This window comes from Phycodurus eques, chromosome 17 (assembly GCF_024500275.1).
Source record: "Phycodurus eques isolate BA_2022a chromosome 17, UOR_Pequ_1.1, whole genome shotgun sequence".
NCBI lineage: Eukaryota > Metazoa > Chordata > Actinopteri > Syngnathiformes > Syngnathidae > Phycodurus > Phycodurus eques.
This window is the reverse complement of record NC_084541.1, coordinates 1,596,870-1,615,173: the sequence shown is the minus strand read 5'-3', so window position 1 is coordinate 1,615,173 and position 18,304 is coordinate 1,596,870. Positions and strand designations below refer to the sequence as shown.

At 43.6% G+C, this 18,304-nt stretch overlaps 1 protein-coding gene across 2 annotated transcripts in view; it reads left to right on the top strand.

Moving 5' to 3' along the window:
* atp2a3 (ATPase sarcoplasmic/endoplasmic reticulum Ca2+ transporting 3) overlaps positions 1-18,304 on the top strand; it is a 47,244-nt gene that overhangs the window by 1,887 nt on the left and 27,053 nt on the right. For both annotated transcript variants that reach the window (XM_061703491.1, XM_061703492.1), the window contains exons 2-5: positions 11,419-11,436; positions 11,723-11,805; positions 16,093-16,197; positions 16,725-16,863. In XM_061703491.1, the coding sequence (XP_061559475.1) occupies positions 11,419-11,436; positions 11,723-11,805; positions 16,093-16,197; positions 16,725-16,863 (345 nt within the window). The remainder of the gene's footprint in view (positions 1-11,418; positions 11,437-11,722; positions 11,806-16,092; positions 16,198-16,724; positions 16,864-18,304) is intronic.

Below are 18,304 nucleotides of genomic sequence, written 5' to 3'. Positions count from 1 at the left end.
CTTGGGATGGGCCCCCGGCACGCCCGCGACCCGCGTGAGGAGAAAGCGGCTCATGAAATGGACGGATGGAGTTTTGTGATCTCTGTGTGCAGTTGGATCCAGCGTAAGTAGGCTCGTCATGCGTGGAGAGCGAGGCGCAACAACACAACAACAGTTGCAGATCAATGACGTCAACTCCAAGCTCACGTTGCAACCGACTCGAACGCTTAACGTTGAGAGCAAAGGGGCAGCCGGTGAGGTTGAAGTGACTGTTTTCATCAAACTAAGACCTCAACCTATAGAAAAGGTACTACCGTTGATGTTCCTGTGGATAAATGTAAAAATAGCTCGCTAGTGATAGTGTAACATTACGATTAGCGTGAGCGTGTTTTCACTTATTTCGAAAACCCGAATTCCAATGAAGTTGGCACGTTGTGTTAAACATAAATAAAAACAGAATACAATGATACAATTGACATATAATACAATTTGCAAATCATGTTCGACCTATATTTAATTGAATACACTCCAAAGACAAGATATTTAATGTTCAAACTGATCGACTTTAATGTTTTTAGCAAATAATCATGAACTTAGAATTTGATGGCTGCAACCCGTTCCAGAAAAGCTGGGACAGGCTCATGCGTCCCACTGCGTTACGTCACCTTTTCTTTTCACAACAGTCAATAAACGTTTGGGAACTGAGGACACGAATTGTTGAAGCTTTGTAGGTGGAATTCTGTCCCGTTCTTGCTCGATGTACAGCTTCAGCCGTTCAACAGTCCGGGGTCTCCGTTGTTGTATTTTACGCTTCATAATGCGCCACACATTTTGAACGGGAGACCGGTCCGGACTGCAGGCAGGCCGGTCGAGTACCCGCACTCTTTTACGACGAAGCCACGCTGTTGTAACACGTGCAGAATGTGGTTTGGCATTGTCTTGGTGAAATAAGCAGGGGCGTCAATGAAAACGACATTGCTTGGATGGCAGCATGTTTTCTCCAAAAACCTGGATGTACCTTTCAACATTAGTGGTGCCTTCACATATGTGTAAGTTACCCATGCCATTGGCAGTAACACAGCCCCATACCATCACAGATGCTGGCTTTTGAACTTGGAACTTGCTGGCTTTTGAACTTGGCGTCCACAACAGTCCGGACGGTTCTTTTCCTCTTTGGCCCGGAGAACACGACGTCCACAATTTCCCAAAACAATTTGAAATGCGGACCCGTCGGACCGCAGAACACTTTTCCACTTTACGTCGGTCCATCTTAGATGAGCTCGGGCCCAGAGAAGCCGGCGGCGTTTCTGGGTGTTGTTGATAAATGGCTCTTGCTTTGCATAGTAGAGTTTCAAGTTACACTCACGGATGTCGCGCCGAACTGTATTTACTGACGTTGGTTTTCGGAAAGTGTTCCTGAGCCCACGCGGTGCTATCCTTTACACATTGATGTCGGTTTTTGATGCAGTGCCGCCAATCCAAAAATCATTTCCATGAAACATTGTCGAAGGGTGGTGAACGGGCCAAGGAGCAAGCCACTAAATTTCAAAAACAGTTCTGTATTTTCTTCACAACAGTCAATCTATCTGAGTCTTCATAGCCGGCGTTAATGTGTTTGCAGCCCCACCTTTCCCCCTCCCGGCCTGTCATTTGCATGTGCGGCCAAGCTGCCGAGGACTGTATAGCGCCATATTGTGCAAGTCTAACAGTTGGCCTCTTGTTTGCCGCGCAGCCGCTTTACGCGGGGGCCTGTGATGACTTCATGGAAAAAGCAACGTCTCGCCACAGATAACATCGCTCTTCGCTTTTAGCTGTGAACTTCCTGTGCGTGTGTGTGTGTGTGTATGTCTTTATAGATAATAGCTGGTGCAAGGGGATACCCGTTTCCCTTTTTGGATGTAACTTTATGATTGTGTCCGGTCTAGTTTCTCCTCTACGACAAAGGCAAACTAGGGACACCGGTCTTGCGTTCACTTGATTGTGTTGACTACTTTACCACGTTAGTGGAGACTGATGCACAGCTGCTTCTCCTTCCCCTCTTCTGGGAAAGTGCACACTTTGACTGCAAGGTTTTTTACTTCTCTGTCGTGGTAAAAACGTCGCAGTGGGTGCAAGCATGTTAGCTGACTGTGGCAAACGCGCACGCACAAAAATTAGGCAAAGTTACAAGAATCGCATTTGAATGACGACACGTGATGGTGACACACAAACACCGGAGTGTTTGTCTTGGTGTGGACCATGAGAGGGCAAACAAAAAGGAATCAACGATGAGCTGCTCAAGTCCTCTCCCAAAACTTTAATGGATTCTTCCTTGGCACTTCTGTACGTTTTGCGGATGTCACAAAACGTACAGAATAAATGATAAATGGCAACCTTCAGTTGTCCCACTCTGTTTTATTTAGCATGCATCGCAAAAGAGGAAGCGGGTTTTTCTTATCGGTTTGACCTTGCTCATTCAATGACGCCTGAAATGATAAGAAAGCACATCCGATTTGAGTGGGACGTTGCAATATTGTAAGTCCAGTAAAACTTTACCATCATCTACGCTTTTAATCCATGCACTGTGATGGAGGAAAATAGGCTTTGCCCTAACAGACCTGTGCAATGCACAGCCCATGGGCCACATCGGATGCAAACATTTGAAAGCTGTACTTTTTATTTTGACCTAACACACAATTGAGCTTGGCCCTCGACAACCATCCCAGTTTCTCACGAGCCCCCTTTTGGAAAATGAATTGCCTGCCCCTGCGGTCCCCTGATTTTTATTTTTTTATTTTGTATTTTTTTTCACTCCGTCTCCCGCTGAGCTGCAGACCCGAGACGACTGACCCCTTCTTCTCACACACACACACACCTTCCATATATGGCCCATTAGCAGCTCCTTTTATTTTTGGCTTCAAACGCTTCTAACACACTTCCTCTACTGCAGGAATCTTACTAATTTACTGCAGAGACGCACGGGCGTGCCTGCAATAAGTCACTTTATCGCACACATTCACACGTTGCCTGTGTGTGGGCACAAAAAGAATGTTTGTGCTGCAACAGTCTGTAATGCTCTGTGATTTCTGTCGTGCACATTCACAGTCCACATTGCAAAGGACTCTTATTTCGAGTAGGTACAGAAGAAAGCTTTTTATTTTTATTTATTTATTTTTTCTTCAGACAATGGAGACACTGACTATTTGCTGTGTTTTCCACCGTATGTCTCCCCTCCATTGTTGTCAAGAATTGATTCAAAATGATGTGCTCCACTTGACAGTTGTCTATATGACACGACGTGACATCAAATATGGGAAGTTAAGTTACCCCCCCCCCCCCCCTGTTTAATAAAGGTCAGCGAAGGCCCAAATGTCATGCCGAAAAGATTATAGTCCTGAGCAATGATCCTGTGGTCTCAGTTTTGTTCAGAGCGATTTTCCTTCCTCCTCGATTGCGCTCAATCATTACGATCGCAAGTCGTTCTGTGTGGTCAACACTGAGTTCAGCCAAGCCGCGGTCTACGTGATTGGGACATGAAACGGAACCATGGCTCATTAGGAAGCGACTGAATAATAATAATAATAATAATAATAATAATAGAGGAGCAGCTGCTTGTGAGTTGTTTGTATAACGTGTCTCCAAAGTCATTTACCTCAATAGATATGGCAAGAAGATAAGAAAGCAGGATACTGTCGTAATTGCTTTCTTTCTTTGGCATTTTGGCTCAGAGTTGTCATCTCTCAGCATTCACAGACATTTTGTGAGGGAAGTGCAGTTTCCACTTTTAGGGTCCCTACTATGCAGAGACAATATATACCAAGATGGTGAGTAATCTTACTGTATGGTTTGGTTGAACATTTTGGTGTTTAAATACCCAAAGTTTGGCAATATTTTATTCTATATGATGCTGTTCTGTGTTTGTTTGAAGGTTTAAAACTACCATCCAACATCTATGCGAAGTTCCACCGAACCTGCCCATGACATTTCACATTATGTGTGTGATGTTAAGATGGTGGACCTTTGTAAAATATAAGCACGACACTTTTCCTTTTGCTCCCAAGTTTGAAAAGCTGAACTCAAAGTTAGAAGACTTGGGCCTATAGCCCCCCAAATATTGTTCACAAATAAGTCTAAATCTATGTTAGGAAGCACTTCTCCTTTGCCGTGATAATCCACCCCCCGAACAGGGGGCTGGATTATTGCGCAGGTGTGCCTCAAGCGGATTGTTATCAGCGCAAAACACAAAAGCCAGCATCTGCGATGGTATTGGGGGGGGGTTAGTACTCATGGCATGGTTACTTTGCACATCTGTGAAGGCATCATTAATGCTGAAAGGTACCTAAAGGTTTTGGCACAACATATGCTGCCATCCAAGCAATGTCTTTTTCAGGGACATCCCTTCTTATGTAGTAAGACAATGCTAAGGCATAATCTGCATGTTACAACATCGTGGCTTCGTCGTAAAAGAGTGTGATATTTCAGTTTTTCTTTTTTAATAAATCTGCAAAAAATGCCAACAATTATGTTTTGTTTCTGCCAATATGGGGTGCTGTGTGTACATTTAATGAGGGGAGAAAAAAATGAATTTAAATTATTTGAGCAAATGGCTGCAATATAACAAAGATTTAAGGGGGTCTGAATACTTTCCGTCCCCACTGTATGTAATGCTACGGCACTTTGCTTACTATGTTTTTTTTATAATTATTACAACTTTGTCTTTTGGGGTCTCTGTCTCACACATACACAGTTTGAGTTATCTTCCTGTGCTGCAACACGACTTTAAAGGCAGAGTGTCTCACTCGATGTGAGAGATGTTCAACTGTCTCCTTCTCCTCCACGCCAACACACTCTTGAGTGCTCTCCTCAATCAGGCGTTTGTTTGCCTTCCACTTTTAGTGTCTGAACATTTTCCAGTAGGGAACTAACTGCATTGTGTCGTTGGCGTTATGTGGGCTGAGAAGGGAGAGCTAACTTGCAGAACAGTAATTTAAGTCCACTGGGTTTTGAGTCTCTTCCTGGCTCTTATGAGTCCAGTGTGTCATACTGTTATAGCTTGTCACTTGCCTTCATCCCTCCCACTTATGCATCTGTTGGTCACCGTCATGGCTTTATGGCAACTCTAGATTGAGTCACTGACACTGGTACACAAAACAAAAATGATGGATGTAAATGGAGGCAAATGCCCATCCCCGCCTGTTGGGATCCCCTCCTTTGCCGGAATGGGTTTACCCAAGTGAGCTAGCATCATTCATGATCAGTTTATTGGATATATTGTACAATTATGAAATAAACATTGGGTTTTAGCGAAAATCCCACTTCAATCCAGATATTGTGCACATGTACCCTGTGTTTTTTCCAAAACCGAACGATTATGCCGCAATATGGATGCAGCGGTTTTTAATAAGATTCCATTATTTGTGCAATCACCAAGGGTTGCCAACAAATGACAGGTTGTTCATTGAATATTCCATGAAATGCTTGTTGTTGAGAGAGGTTAAAAAAAAAAAAAAAAAAAAAACAGCTGTTAATAACTACAACAGACACACACATAATGTGTACATGTGAACAATCTAATGAGAAGAAATGCATAGAAATTCTGCCTTTTGAAGAATAATAATGTTGTTTGCCATTGTGCTTGTAGAATAGGGTGGTTTGCGGGCGCATTTTATGGCGAGTAGCAAAATATCTAATTGAAGATAACAATATGAATGTCCTCCACTCGAGATTGTTGAATTTATCTCTACCCAACCATTTGATTAGATGCGGTGTCCAGCACACAGGGCCAGAATCTTATTTCTCACCATCTCGGAGGCCTTCAGGTGTTTTTTTTTGTTTTGTTTTTTTAAAAAAAAAAAAAAGCAAACTCCAAGCGGGCTTTTATGTGTCCGCATTGAGGAGAGGCTTCCGTCGGGCCACTCTGCCATAAAGCCCCGACTGGGGGAGGGGCCGCAGTGATGGTTGACTTTCTAGAACTTTCTCCCATCTCCCGACTGCATCTCTGGTGCTCAGCCACGGTGATCTTTGGGTTCTTCTTGAGCTCTCTCACCGAGGCTCTTCTCCCCCGATCGCTCAGTTTGGCCGGACGGCCGGCTCTAGGGAGGGTTCCGGTCGTCCCAAACGTTTTCCATTTAAGGATTATGGAGGCCACTGTGCTCTTAGGAACCTTAAGTGCAGCAGAAATGTTTTTGTAACCTCGGCCAGATCTGTGCCTTGCCACAATTCTTTTGCTGAGCTCTTCAGGCAGTTCCTTTAACATCACGATTCTCATTTGCTCTGACGTGCACTGTGAGCTGTCAGGTCTTCTATAGACAGGGGTGTGGCTTTCCTAATCGAGTCCAATCGGTACAATCGAACACAGCTGGACTCCAATGAAGGTGTCGAACCATCTCAAGGATGATCAGAAGAAATGGACAGCACCCGAGTTCAATATACGAGTGTCACAGCAAAGGGTCGTAATGCTTATGGCTGTGTGATTCCCCCCCCCCCCCCCAGTTTTTCTATTTTAATAAATCTGCAAAAATGTCAACAATTGTTTTTTTTCCCTGTCAATATGGGCTGCTGTGTGTACGTTAATGAGGGGAAAAAATGAACTTAAATGATTTTAACAGAGTGACAAATGTAAGGGGGTCTGAAAACTTTCCGTCCCCACTATAACTACAGGATGTGGACAGGACGCCTAAAGATATTTGCAAGCAGGCCCACTATTGGCGTATATGTAAATGGAGTAAGATTTTGCTTTTGCCTCTTTTGTAAAAGTGTTAATGGGGTTAGAGTAGGTAGGAAAATTGGCAACGTTTCAAATTCACTTATATTGTTAATGCATTTCAGAGCTTTTTCCAGCGGGATCATACATTACGAGAGGAAGTGGATGAAGGAAGCATCATATATTAGTGTGCAGTAGCTATTAGGGGGTTACCGTCATGGTATTTGTAGACCTCTTTTTACATTCTCGCGAATGATTGGCTAAACTCTGAAGATGTTTATTGAAGAAGCTAAGTCCATGCGCAGACTATGAGCCGACTTAAAAGCTGTTTATTGTTCGCGCAAACAAAGTATTTGTAGCCTGAGATAAGTGTCAACAAAAGCATGTGTCAGATTACATCAGCGAATTAAATTATGCTTTCGTTGCTGTTTTACTTGACATTTATTATTAAATGTCAGGAACCCACTTTTGTCTACTCTGTTACATTATGCACCCCAAAATGTTTTTGGCAGCGACCGAGGATTTTTTTCCACCTACACTTCATGACATCGAGATTTTGATGTCATTTTTATTTTCTCAGAAAATAATGTGTGAATTTCAGGCATGTAGACTCTGATTAGAGTTTGCTTCGGCCACGCTGGTATTTACCCGTTACGGTGGAAATGTACGCAAAAATTAAAAAATAAAAAGCAATACTGTTCAACCCTACTCTTGTGCTGTTCATTTGGTTTCTGACCATGTCCAGCTGACTTTGTCAGACTGTTGATGGATGTGCAAAGAGATTCAAACTGCGAAAGCGTTGAAACAATGCGAGGTGCTGAAAGAAATGCGTCAGGTTTCCCGCTTTTCCTTCCAACACTCGACACCGAAACAAGCTCCCTGCTGTTGCTGGCGACTGTCTCCAGGAAGTGTTTCCCCTTTTTGCTTGGCGTTGACCACTTTTCTGGTGTGTGTAAACAGGCTCTTTTTTTTATTCATTGTCTGGGCCCAGAGGGAGGAGGCGGCGGGTTGTTGTGGGGACACGGCTTGAGGTGAAGTCAGTATTCAGGAATTTGCCCGGGCAAGCCTCTGGGTTGACACAGCCCAGACTGACTGTAAGGGAATCCTTGGCAGAGGGAAGTTGGGGAAACCCGTTCTACACATTCCTCCCTCTGTCTTGTCCTTTCAGTCAGTCTGTCTTTTGTCTCCCGCACTTGAGCCTCAGCCAGCCTTGTCTGCCATAAAAACATTATACACCCAGGGAAACACGGTAATGGGGCTTATGTCAGACCGGTGAAGCGTGGAAAACGGCAGAACCCACTTCTCCATATTGCTGCTGCTGCCGCCGAATTCCCTTGTGATTTCGCCCGTCAAAACCCCAAAGACGGCAAGCTGAAGATCTCCACAGTGACTCGGCATTATTATGCATATGCCGTGCTTATCCGGTTTGCGGTGATAAACGGTCCGAGCAAATATGGCCAGATGCAGCAACCAATTCATCTACACTGAAGCAATTCGAGGTCCTCCTAATGACGTCGTCCATCATTAGAAAACCCAAGTTCGTTTTGTTTAGTCAGGTGTTTAAAGGTATCGAGCTAAGGTGCACGACAAATTAAGTAGTTTGAGATCATATGGTTTCAAATATATTCTGAGAACATTATTGTAGGTGTGGGGTTAAAGTGCATAAAACGTCCAACATCCATCTGATAAGTGAGCAATTCAGGTAAGACACCAAACGGCACAATAGTGATGTAGCTACAGGGAACTTACTGAAAATCTCTTCTGTTAGCATGGCACTCTTAAAGGTTGGATGACAAAGATGTTATGGGGTCAGTTCAAATTAATATTTGCATTGTTTGTTTTGTAATACTTGCAAGTAACTTCCAGCAAGTTTTCCACCGTAGTTGAGCAAAAAAAAAAAATGAGGTTTTTATGACCCATATTGAGCCCTCCCCAAACATACCCGGAGCTCAAGACACCGTGCGGGTGCGGTTACTCTATCCGCCGTAAGGGCTACCAGAAGTGACGTTGCAATTGCCAAACACGGCACGCTACGCTCGATACGCAATGACGAGCAACGTGCTGGAAGATGTGGAGGAGGAGGATTTCGACGTACAGGAGCACCCAACTGAACTTGGCATCGTCAAAGCGTACATGTTTGCGCCGATCGCGCAGTGACGACGACGACGACGACGACGACGAGCCGCCGAGTAGCAGCTGCGCAACAGAAAAAGAGAGCGCCCACTGGCTCCGTGTGACGCCGTGTCAAAAGCATGTCTTTGGATACACTCGTGGCTTGAAATGATGCCACCCCAGGGGTGCCAATATTTTTGAGCACGACTATACGCATTATATATTCACATATGTTTCAGTGACACGGCACAAGCTTTTACATAGGAGGCAGTATTCCTATATATTGGGCGCCCCTCGCTCGAGTAGCACACAAAGTCTTTGCCGTGTGTCTGTTGGCTTATCATATAGGCAAAATAATAGACGACGGGACTGAAAAGTACCGCGTGGGTCTTTTTTCCCCGATTGCCCAGTGCATAGTAGCCATAATAGAGACGTAGGTATATACAAGGAAATGCGCACCTCTTGTCTGCGCCGCTTTGCCGTGGCACCGTGGCGGCTGCGAGATTTAGTTCTCTTGCTGGCGGCGGAGGTCGCGATGGTCGGAGGCAAATGGTTGGCCCCCGCGGCTGGTTTCAGCCTCTGCCTCTGTATCCAATGCTTTCTGCTAAGTCTTACTCAAAACAGGCCGGTTCGAAGTGATCGGCACAGCGTTTGGAATGCTCGCTAGGCACCCATAGCCGAGCACGTTTCTTCCCCTGTCGAGTGACTTTGCCTATCCACTGCTCACGTATTCCTTTTTTTCACTTGGAAAGCCTCTGCCTGAACCATTTGTACGACCAAATGTCACGCAATAAACCATCGTGACATCGCTAAATCGTACGACGACAAATATACAAGGACGGGACCAAAAGCATGGAACAATAGCACACAACGCCGAACGAGCAGGATGTTTGGCTCGTGTGACGTCACAGCGCCAGAAAGAGACGAAGATCGGAAGGCGCGGGATGCAAAACGCAGAAGGCGCATTCTGTGTCACATTTATGGATTGAACTGCTGCTTATCTGCTATGTAATCACTTTGAAATGGCAGAGGTGGTTTGTAAAGGGTTTCTGGAGTTTTCAAGAAAAATGTTCAAATCTTTGTCCTCTGACCTTTGAAGCAGCACGTCTTCTTTTGTACCACATGAACACAGGTCCTGGGCAGAATGTTGGTTGGTCCATGCTGTTAGCACATCCACCTCCCGGTCAAAGGTTCCGGGTACAAATCTCAATGAAGTGTTTTTGTCCTGATTGCATTTTCTCCCCATACTCGCAAGGCTTTCCCCACATAGTCTGGTTTCATATCCCTAAAAACACGCATGTTCAGTCAATTAAAGACTACAAATTCCCTTTTGGTATGAGTATGAATGGTTGTCTATCCAGTCCACCGTATTTGGGCTGACCTGAGAACACAGCTTTAGAATGCTATCAGGCTACTTCATGTTAAGTTCTTTCGCTTGGCGCGTGTGTCCAGTGCGATCTGAGCGACTGCGCGTATTTCGGTCTTGGAAGGCGGCTGCGGCCTAGCGTGAGGATCCTCCCGCTTTCCAACTCCTTCCCCCCCACATGGTCACGTTTCATAATCGTGTAGCAAAGTCTCTCCAAACATTCTGGAGAAACACGGTGCTTACTTGTTTCCATTTAAGGGTCACCACGTTCTGCATGTTGCTTCTTTTCCCAATATATCACATTTAAAGTGTTTTTCTACATTCATCAGCAGTCCCAATGATTTGGGACTTTTGGGATGGCTTGTGTCATAAGCGTGGTAACACTAATAAACGGGACTCTTCAATAAGGTTTATTTTTTTATTTTTATTTTTTTTGGGTCTGTTCATCAATCCCAAGAAAAAAAATGTCGATTTTTAAATTCTATTGTATTAGAATACAGTGTCAGGCACGGAGTTTTCATGGGAGTTTTTGCACAAATAACCTACAAGTAAAAGAAGTAGAATGTGAAGCTTTTCCACTGAATAAAAAAAAAAAAGGGAAATACAAACAACTGTCCTTGTAGTTGAGTGTTAATGTCCTCTATTCGCCCCTTTTTGTTAAATTCAATTTTACTTGAGACAATAACTCCAGTGCAATAGGAAAGGTCTCTGTGAACTGTCTCCAGAGGTTGTTCCCCCCCCCCCCCATCTAATTTTAAATTATTTTATTGAATTGTTGCATTTTGTATGAACATTTTAGTTTTGATTCCTCTTCTTTCATATCATATCTGGTCAAGTTCATTCTGTGATATTATTGGCAATTAACCTGACTTTAATTCTGAAGTTAAAGCCCAAACACCTGCATAGGTACAAGCGTACATTGAATGGCATCCAACACAAAAGCTCAGTGTGACGCATCGTACCGCTCTGTATGATGACGCGTCGTGCTACAGCCCCGCGATAGCCCTTATTAGTCGATAAATGCATTTTTGACATTGTCAAGCCAACGCAATGGTTGTATGAGCACAAGTAAAAATATTGGAGGGCGAAAGAGCCCCTACGAGGAGCGAGAATAACTGAAGACGATGTTATATTTATTGAAACAACACAAACTGCATTCATCAAATCTGAACACTTTCTTGTTTTTCTTTGTTCCCCTAACAATCCCTCCCCTCCCCTCCTCCGCCTCCACCTCCACCTATTCAATTCCTCTACAACCGTCTTGATGTGGCATCTGCAGAGCTCCCCGCTGAAGAAGGTAAATATTGATATATATATATTTCCCCCCCCCCCCTCCCCAATGAGGCTGTTATTCTCCTCTCTTTCCTTATTAAATGTCTGGAGCGATTTCTTTTCTGGAGACCAAGGGAGAAACTAAGCTGTCCAACACATACAGATGGACACGCTGCTCAATACAGATCATTATTCATTCTGCTGCTTGTAGGTGTTAGGAAAGTAGATGTTGCACATCATTTCCACCCTGAAGTCTTTTCAACTCTGACTCGTCACAGAAAAGTGCGTGTGTGTGTTTGGGCATCTTACAGGAAAGTCCCTGTGGGAACTGGTGCTGGAGCAGTTTGAAAACCTTCTCGTCAGGATCCTGCTCCTTGCCGCCTGTGTCTCCTTTGTAAGTAGCACTCGGCTCAGCGAGCGTCTTTCGCCTCCCTTTTGAAATAATGATACTCCGACCGGCGGTCGGGCTGGAAATGCACACCGAACATCGGCTTTCTTCTCATTAGAGAGCAGCAGCCACTCACACAGTTGCTGCGGCAAATTGTGCACGAAAGCTTTTTCCGTGCAGTGTTGCTACCGTTTTAGTGAGGGGAACGGGGAGAGCCCACTTGGGAACATAACTATCCATCAAAACTCCCCCCACTGCAGCGCCTGAAATTGTGACCCCCCCCCCCCCCCCCCCGTTTGCAGTGAAGGTAGGAGCGGCGCGGAGCGGGGAAGCCTGAATACGTATTCATTTTTTTCTTTTTTTTTTTTTCTTTTCCATCTATTACAGCATGTCTCTGGTGTTTTGGAATGGAATTGCTTTTGCTATTTCTGAAACGGGGAAAATGGCTCTAAAAACGCATATGACACAATATGCCCTCGAACAGCTCCAAGTGCGGGTTGGAAAAGCTCGCTTTTCCTCGTATGTGCTCTTAGATGACGTTTTCTCTGTAAATACGCTGGTTAAAGTGGGCGAGCTGCAACTCATTACACACCCGAGACTACTTTACATTTATCAATAGATGACATGTCACACTAATTAGCTTTGCCTCCTTTTCTTTCTCTGCCATTCTTTGGCCAAAATACTCCAACAATTCTTACTTACAGCTTGCGTAGCCTCGATTTTAACATTCATGGAGAAGTCAACTGCTTTTGGGGTCAGTTCTGTCTTATGCAAATGAGCCCCGGTCCAGAGACGCAACTATTTGTACACAAGCAATTCAAAAAGTCAGTTTTCCATAAAAAGTCTCCTACAAGGTCAAGTGACAGACAAATCAAATGTTCTGCTGAGTTATCAACTGGGTTTATCTTGAGAGTTGGGGGCTGGCTCTTCAAATGGTTGTCTGAATTGTGTGCAGACTGTGTAATGTGTTTTTGTAAAAGGTTCTTCCTGAGAGCGCTCCCATTGTCGCCATCCAATCTCTGTCATGAGCCCCTAAATGAAGCGGAATGATTTGCTATCGACTGGGCTCAGGGTGTCGTGACACACTCTTTGCTATTCGCTACTCTGTCATCCAATGGAAAGCGGCTGTATTTCATCTCTCCTCACTTGCAGCGCCCATTGAATAACACTTGCCTTGACCTCCTATTCACACACACGCACACACAAAAGTGGAAGCAGAAATATGAAACCAAATCAACATTGAATAAATATCATCTCTGTTACCTTTTCACACTTTAGTGGTTACTACCCAACATCAGAGACACAAGGGAACTTTGCCCGAAACAGTCCCAGGAGTGTGTTCTTTTCTGTTTTTTTTTTAATCCCCCAGGCTTTGCACAAACCAGATATAAAAAGGCTGATATATATATATATATATATATATATATATATATATATATATATATATATATCCTATTGGGAAATCTTCATTAAGGTAGCAAGACGAGCAAAAATAGTTTGCAATGATCCTTTTTAAAAGGCAAACATTGTCATACTAGTCAAAGCTACGTCTCCTGTGACTGTTGCTGCTTCATGCCAGAATAAACAGCAGTGGCCAAACTTAATGACAATCATCAGCGCGACCTCAGGCGCAAGACCCTCTTTTAAATAAGGGGTGCAAGCTGCGGGGGGATGTTTGGTGAGCAAAATCGCAAGTCGGTGTACGATTCCCTAATAAAGTGGCCTCGGGGATACAAATAACTCAGTCATCCCAAGAGAACTTACTGCGTTGTCCGAAGCGCTACTTGAATGCACCACGAAAGGAGGAGGAAAAACATCGTTGAGCTGATGTAGTTTGCCTGGATCATTTCAACTGTTCGCCCATGGTTTAGTTTTGCAGCCTTGCAATGCACACAACAATGTAACAACTCTTTCAGAGTCAGTGAGTTTATTTGGGATCTTAGTCTTAGGTCACAATATAAGTAAACCGCGTGCGCAATCTGAGCGAAGGCGTAATTTATCGCCCACGATTTGGGATTGGACTGAATCAGGCCCAAAGACTTCAGAAACCCTTTTGGACAATGATGAAGGGCAGATGGGAGTTTGAGTCAATCAGCTGTGTAAAGTGCTGCAGTAATTGTAGTGTAATGGGGCCTAAAATGTCAAGGCCATTCTTTTTTTGCCGGGAACTTTGGGAGTTGTAAATGGCTGGACAATTTCACTAACAAATGGCAGATTTGCTCTCCGCTTGTAATTGTTTGTCAATGAGGCATTCCGATGACCTTTTGAAATCAACTTGATTCCTGCAGCTGGCCAGCGCACGAGGGACCCAGGATGCAACGAGCTGTTTTCCATTTGTCACACGTCTGGCGACTCGCGACATAAAAAAAAAAAAAAAAAAAAAAAAAAACATTTTGGAATGCGATGAGAGCAAAGTCAGAACAAAGTTAGGCTTTAGTTGCGTCTGGATGCTAAGGTATTACCATAAAAGAGGAGGAGTCTCGGTATTATCCTGCTGGTCAATACTGGTACAGTATATTATCACTTTCATTATCACATTCTGTTTCATCCATATCAAGAAAATAGCAACACGTTATGAATAGAGACTATGAATCTTTCTGTATGGATGGTGAATTCTTTTTTTTTTTTTTTTTTTTTTGTCCAGAATTATTGGATTTTGTCATCATCATGCTAACCTCCAAAAGTCAACGCGGAGACGTGACTGAAACATGGTTTTCATTGATATGGCAAAGAAGGTTATCTTGAACAATTGCGAAAAACAAATCTTCTTTTGTCCCTAAAATGCAGGATAATCTTTTGTGCATACTGGGCACAAAAAGTGTACATTATAAGGTATATATATATTTTTTCATATCATTCACCTTACAGCTAACAAAACTAATTCACAATCTCAAGAAATTTGAATACTACAAAAAAAAATAAACTGTCTGGCTGTCATGTCATGTCCGAGCGAATGAACGGGTTGGACAGTATTGAAGAAAACAATTCAAAGTTTAGATTCGATTGTATTTCCCAGGCGAGACACAAGACACAATGCTACTTCTGCGTGATTTAATCTTATGCGGCATTGGACCAAAACCCCTGCAACAAACTTCACTCCGACGAAACTTGACCGCGTGACGACTCATCGCGAAGTCGAGAAACGTAGGTTTTCGCTAAATTAGTGCCGCGTTGTTGAGATTGCGTTGACATGCATACAGTGCGAAATAAAAGACTGGCATTTCCAGATGGATTTCAGAAATGGTCCATGTTCTTTACTCACTGTGTTGCCGTCTGAATTGTTTGCATTCATTAACTTTATTTACTGTAGGAAAAACAAGCATGTGGTCTTTTTCCTTCCATTCAAATGCTGGCTTAGCGGAGTTCTTCCGAATTTGACTTTATTGACTGCTCTCAGCTAAAGATATCACGTAACACAGATCCTTATTTTCCGTGGGGCATGTGGAAAAACTTACGAATGGCTGCGCTAAATATGAATTTGAAATTAGGATTTGATGACAAAATAATGGCAGCTTTGTGTTTTTTAGCGTTCCCAAGGTAGCAAGCACGTGTAAATACTATCACATTACAATAATACTCGATTCTTTAGTCATTTTATTTAGCTAGGACATAAAAGGGGGAAAAAAAGTTACCATTGCTTGGATTACAATTCGACCTCGATGTATGCTCATATGAGCGATGACCAGGAAATCAAATAAGTATGGAAAGAAACTAGTTTGCTGTAGCCACCTACAGGTGTTGTTCTACTTCCTGATGATAAATTACCAAGTCAAACGAAAAGACTTTTTGTATGTGTATCTTATTTATTTTGATTGGAAATTTAAATTTGTCGTTTTCTGAATATTGCTTGTTCAGAAGATATTTTATACACATCGTCCAAACCGATTCATATGCACGATGCATTCGCTGTTGGGACTTTATTGGACAGGTGATAAGCAGTGCCTGGTTTTCTCCACACGTGCCACTTGGAATTAAGGCCCAAACGTTCTATCTTGGTCTCATCAGACCAGAGAATCTTATTTCCTACAGGAAACTTCAATGATTTTAACAAACGGCTGCCATATAAGAACGAGTGAACAATTTAGGAGGGTCTGAGAACTTTCCGCCCCCACTGTATGACTCCATCTCGCTCGAGCCACAGCCGTTCTACGCAAATGACATTTCCATGGCCGCGTCAACTCTATCCTCCTGTGAGGACATTTTCCCCTCTGAAACAACAACAACAACACAACTACTTAAGTATCAGCTGTATGATGAGAACGCTCCGATTCTGTGTCCCGTATGTTCGTCTAGGTGTTGGCTCTGTTTGAGGAGGGGGAGGAGACCGCCACCGCCTTTGTCGAGCCTGTCGTCATCCTCCTCATTCTCATCGCGAACGCCGTTATTGGTGTCTGGCAGGTGAGATACGCTTGCTTCTCTCCTCTCTAAAGGTAACGAGAGTGAAGCGGTGGCTACTGATGCAGTCCAATCATGTTGGCGCCACATGTAGAAGTATTAGAACAAGCACATTGTAAGGCGATTTGGCTGTTGCCACTGAAAGCAACCTTAGGCCAAGTATCAGGCCCACCCACTTGAAATACAAAGAAATGTTCCAGACCTTATGAAGGTAGAAATGGGCATAATACTGTTATTTTATTTGTCATCAAGCAACCAAACCGTGTGTTGGGTTTTGGGATTCATGTTTGTTGTTGTAAATTCATGTCTGTTGTGTTGTTTCTCTTTCGTTTTATGTATAGGCCAACGTTACGGCAATACTTAATATAAACTGTATTTCAGTAAATTTGGAGGAAGCCATTTTCTCAATTGGGTCTTGATCCGAAAAAGTTTCGGAAATACACTTTCACTTTTGAGTCAAATCCATCACTTGGAGCATCGGCACTGACTTCACTTCTTCTATCACCCGACTCCTCTTTTTTTTGAACCAGGAGCGAAATGCCGAGAATGCCATCGAGGCACTTAAAGAGTATGAGCCCGAGATGGGAAAGGTGTACCGCATGAACCGGAAAGCCGTGCAGAGAATCAAAGCCAGGGACATCGTTCCAGGAGACATAGTCGAGGTGGCAGGTGAGTACGCCACCGAACGCTTGGGTCGGCTCATTTATCCTTCTGGGGTGCGGGTGTGCCTTTTGCTCCCAGGAGCTCGCACAGAAACATCTAGTCCCACACCCTTTGATGCCCATTTATGAGTCTGGAAATATGGTCGGAATATCACACAACTAGATTACATAACGGTCTTTTCCCTGGATTTGCAGGTGCCAGGACTACGGTCCAATTGTGCATTTACGTGTGTTTCTGTGTAAGTGGTTGTGGTCTTCCCCTGCGTCTAAGGCCCAGTTTAACTTTCCACTTCCCTTTGCTTTCCATAGTCTCAGTCTCACCACCTGGATGTTTTGTCAGGTCTTCACGCGTACCACACGCTCACACAGCGAACACGTACTCCTCCGTCGCTATAAACTCGCCCGTGTGTGGGCAGCCCAGTCTAAAAATAGTCCCGCTGTCCTTCCGGTTTCAGCGACTTAAAGTGCAAGCGTGTGGCCTCCTACCATTAACGCAAGGGCTTCACCCTCAGCGTTTGTGCTTTTGGGAGCGTAATCCGTCGGCACGGCACAGCTCGTGATTCATCTGATAGAATTTGTGGGAAAGACCTCGAGGAGCGATTCCAGGGCAAGACCCAAAAAAAAGTGATGGCTCGATTTCGGGTTTAGTCCTTACATACTGTGTAGGTCAAATGGGATCCGTTTTGACATTTGACAGCAATACAGATACCCTAAATGTCTATCTTTCATGCTGAAATGTGATAGATGACTTATCTTAAAGTGACCCAAAATACACAAATATGACAATTAAATGAATAAATAAAGAAAAAATGTACCCACGTGTACTAAAAGGGATTGTAGATTTTGCAAAGTGTTTTAAATAAAGGAAAATGGTGGTCATGGTGCTAATTTTAAAAATGTGAAACTGTACATTCCACAGTGTGTGTATTTTTTTCATGGGCTCGTGGTAACAATGTTCAAGAGGGAGCTTGAAACAGTCGCGAGAACTGTCTGCCCCCCCCCCCCCATTTGCACAGGTTCCTGTCCAAACATGCACCCGTTGGGCTTTCAAAGGGTCTTTGGGGGAATCTCAAAACGGTGAAAGAAAAAAACGGCATAGAAATAAACATACAGACGAAACAGAAGTCAGGCAAGGGGGCGTCTTGACACCGCACAGGTGTGAGATCGGCTCCAGAAAAAAGAAGTACCTGCAATGCAGCAAATAAAAATATATAGGGTGAGGGTTTAGGGTTAGGGTTTTCTCTGAAACATTGATTAAGGATTAATCATCCATGTTTTTCATGTAAGAACCTCTTCTTAATACATTTTGAAAAACATCTGTTACTATTATTATGATGATATTCTTGGCCTCAGTCAAAATTGGCATACAATGTGCACGGAAAATTCAAGTTTAAAAAAAAAAAAAAAAAGAATAAATAAAAAAAAAATGCCAGTCGACTGCATTCGCA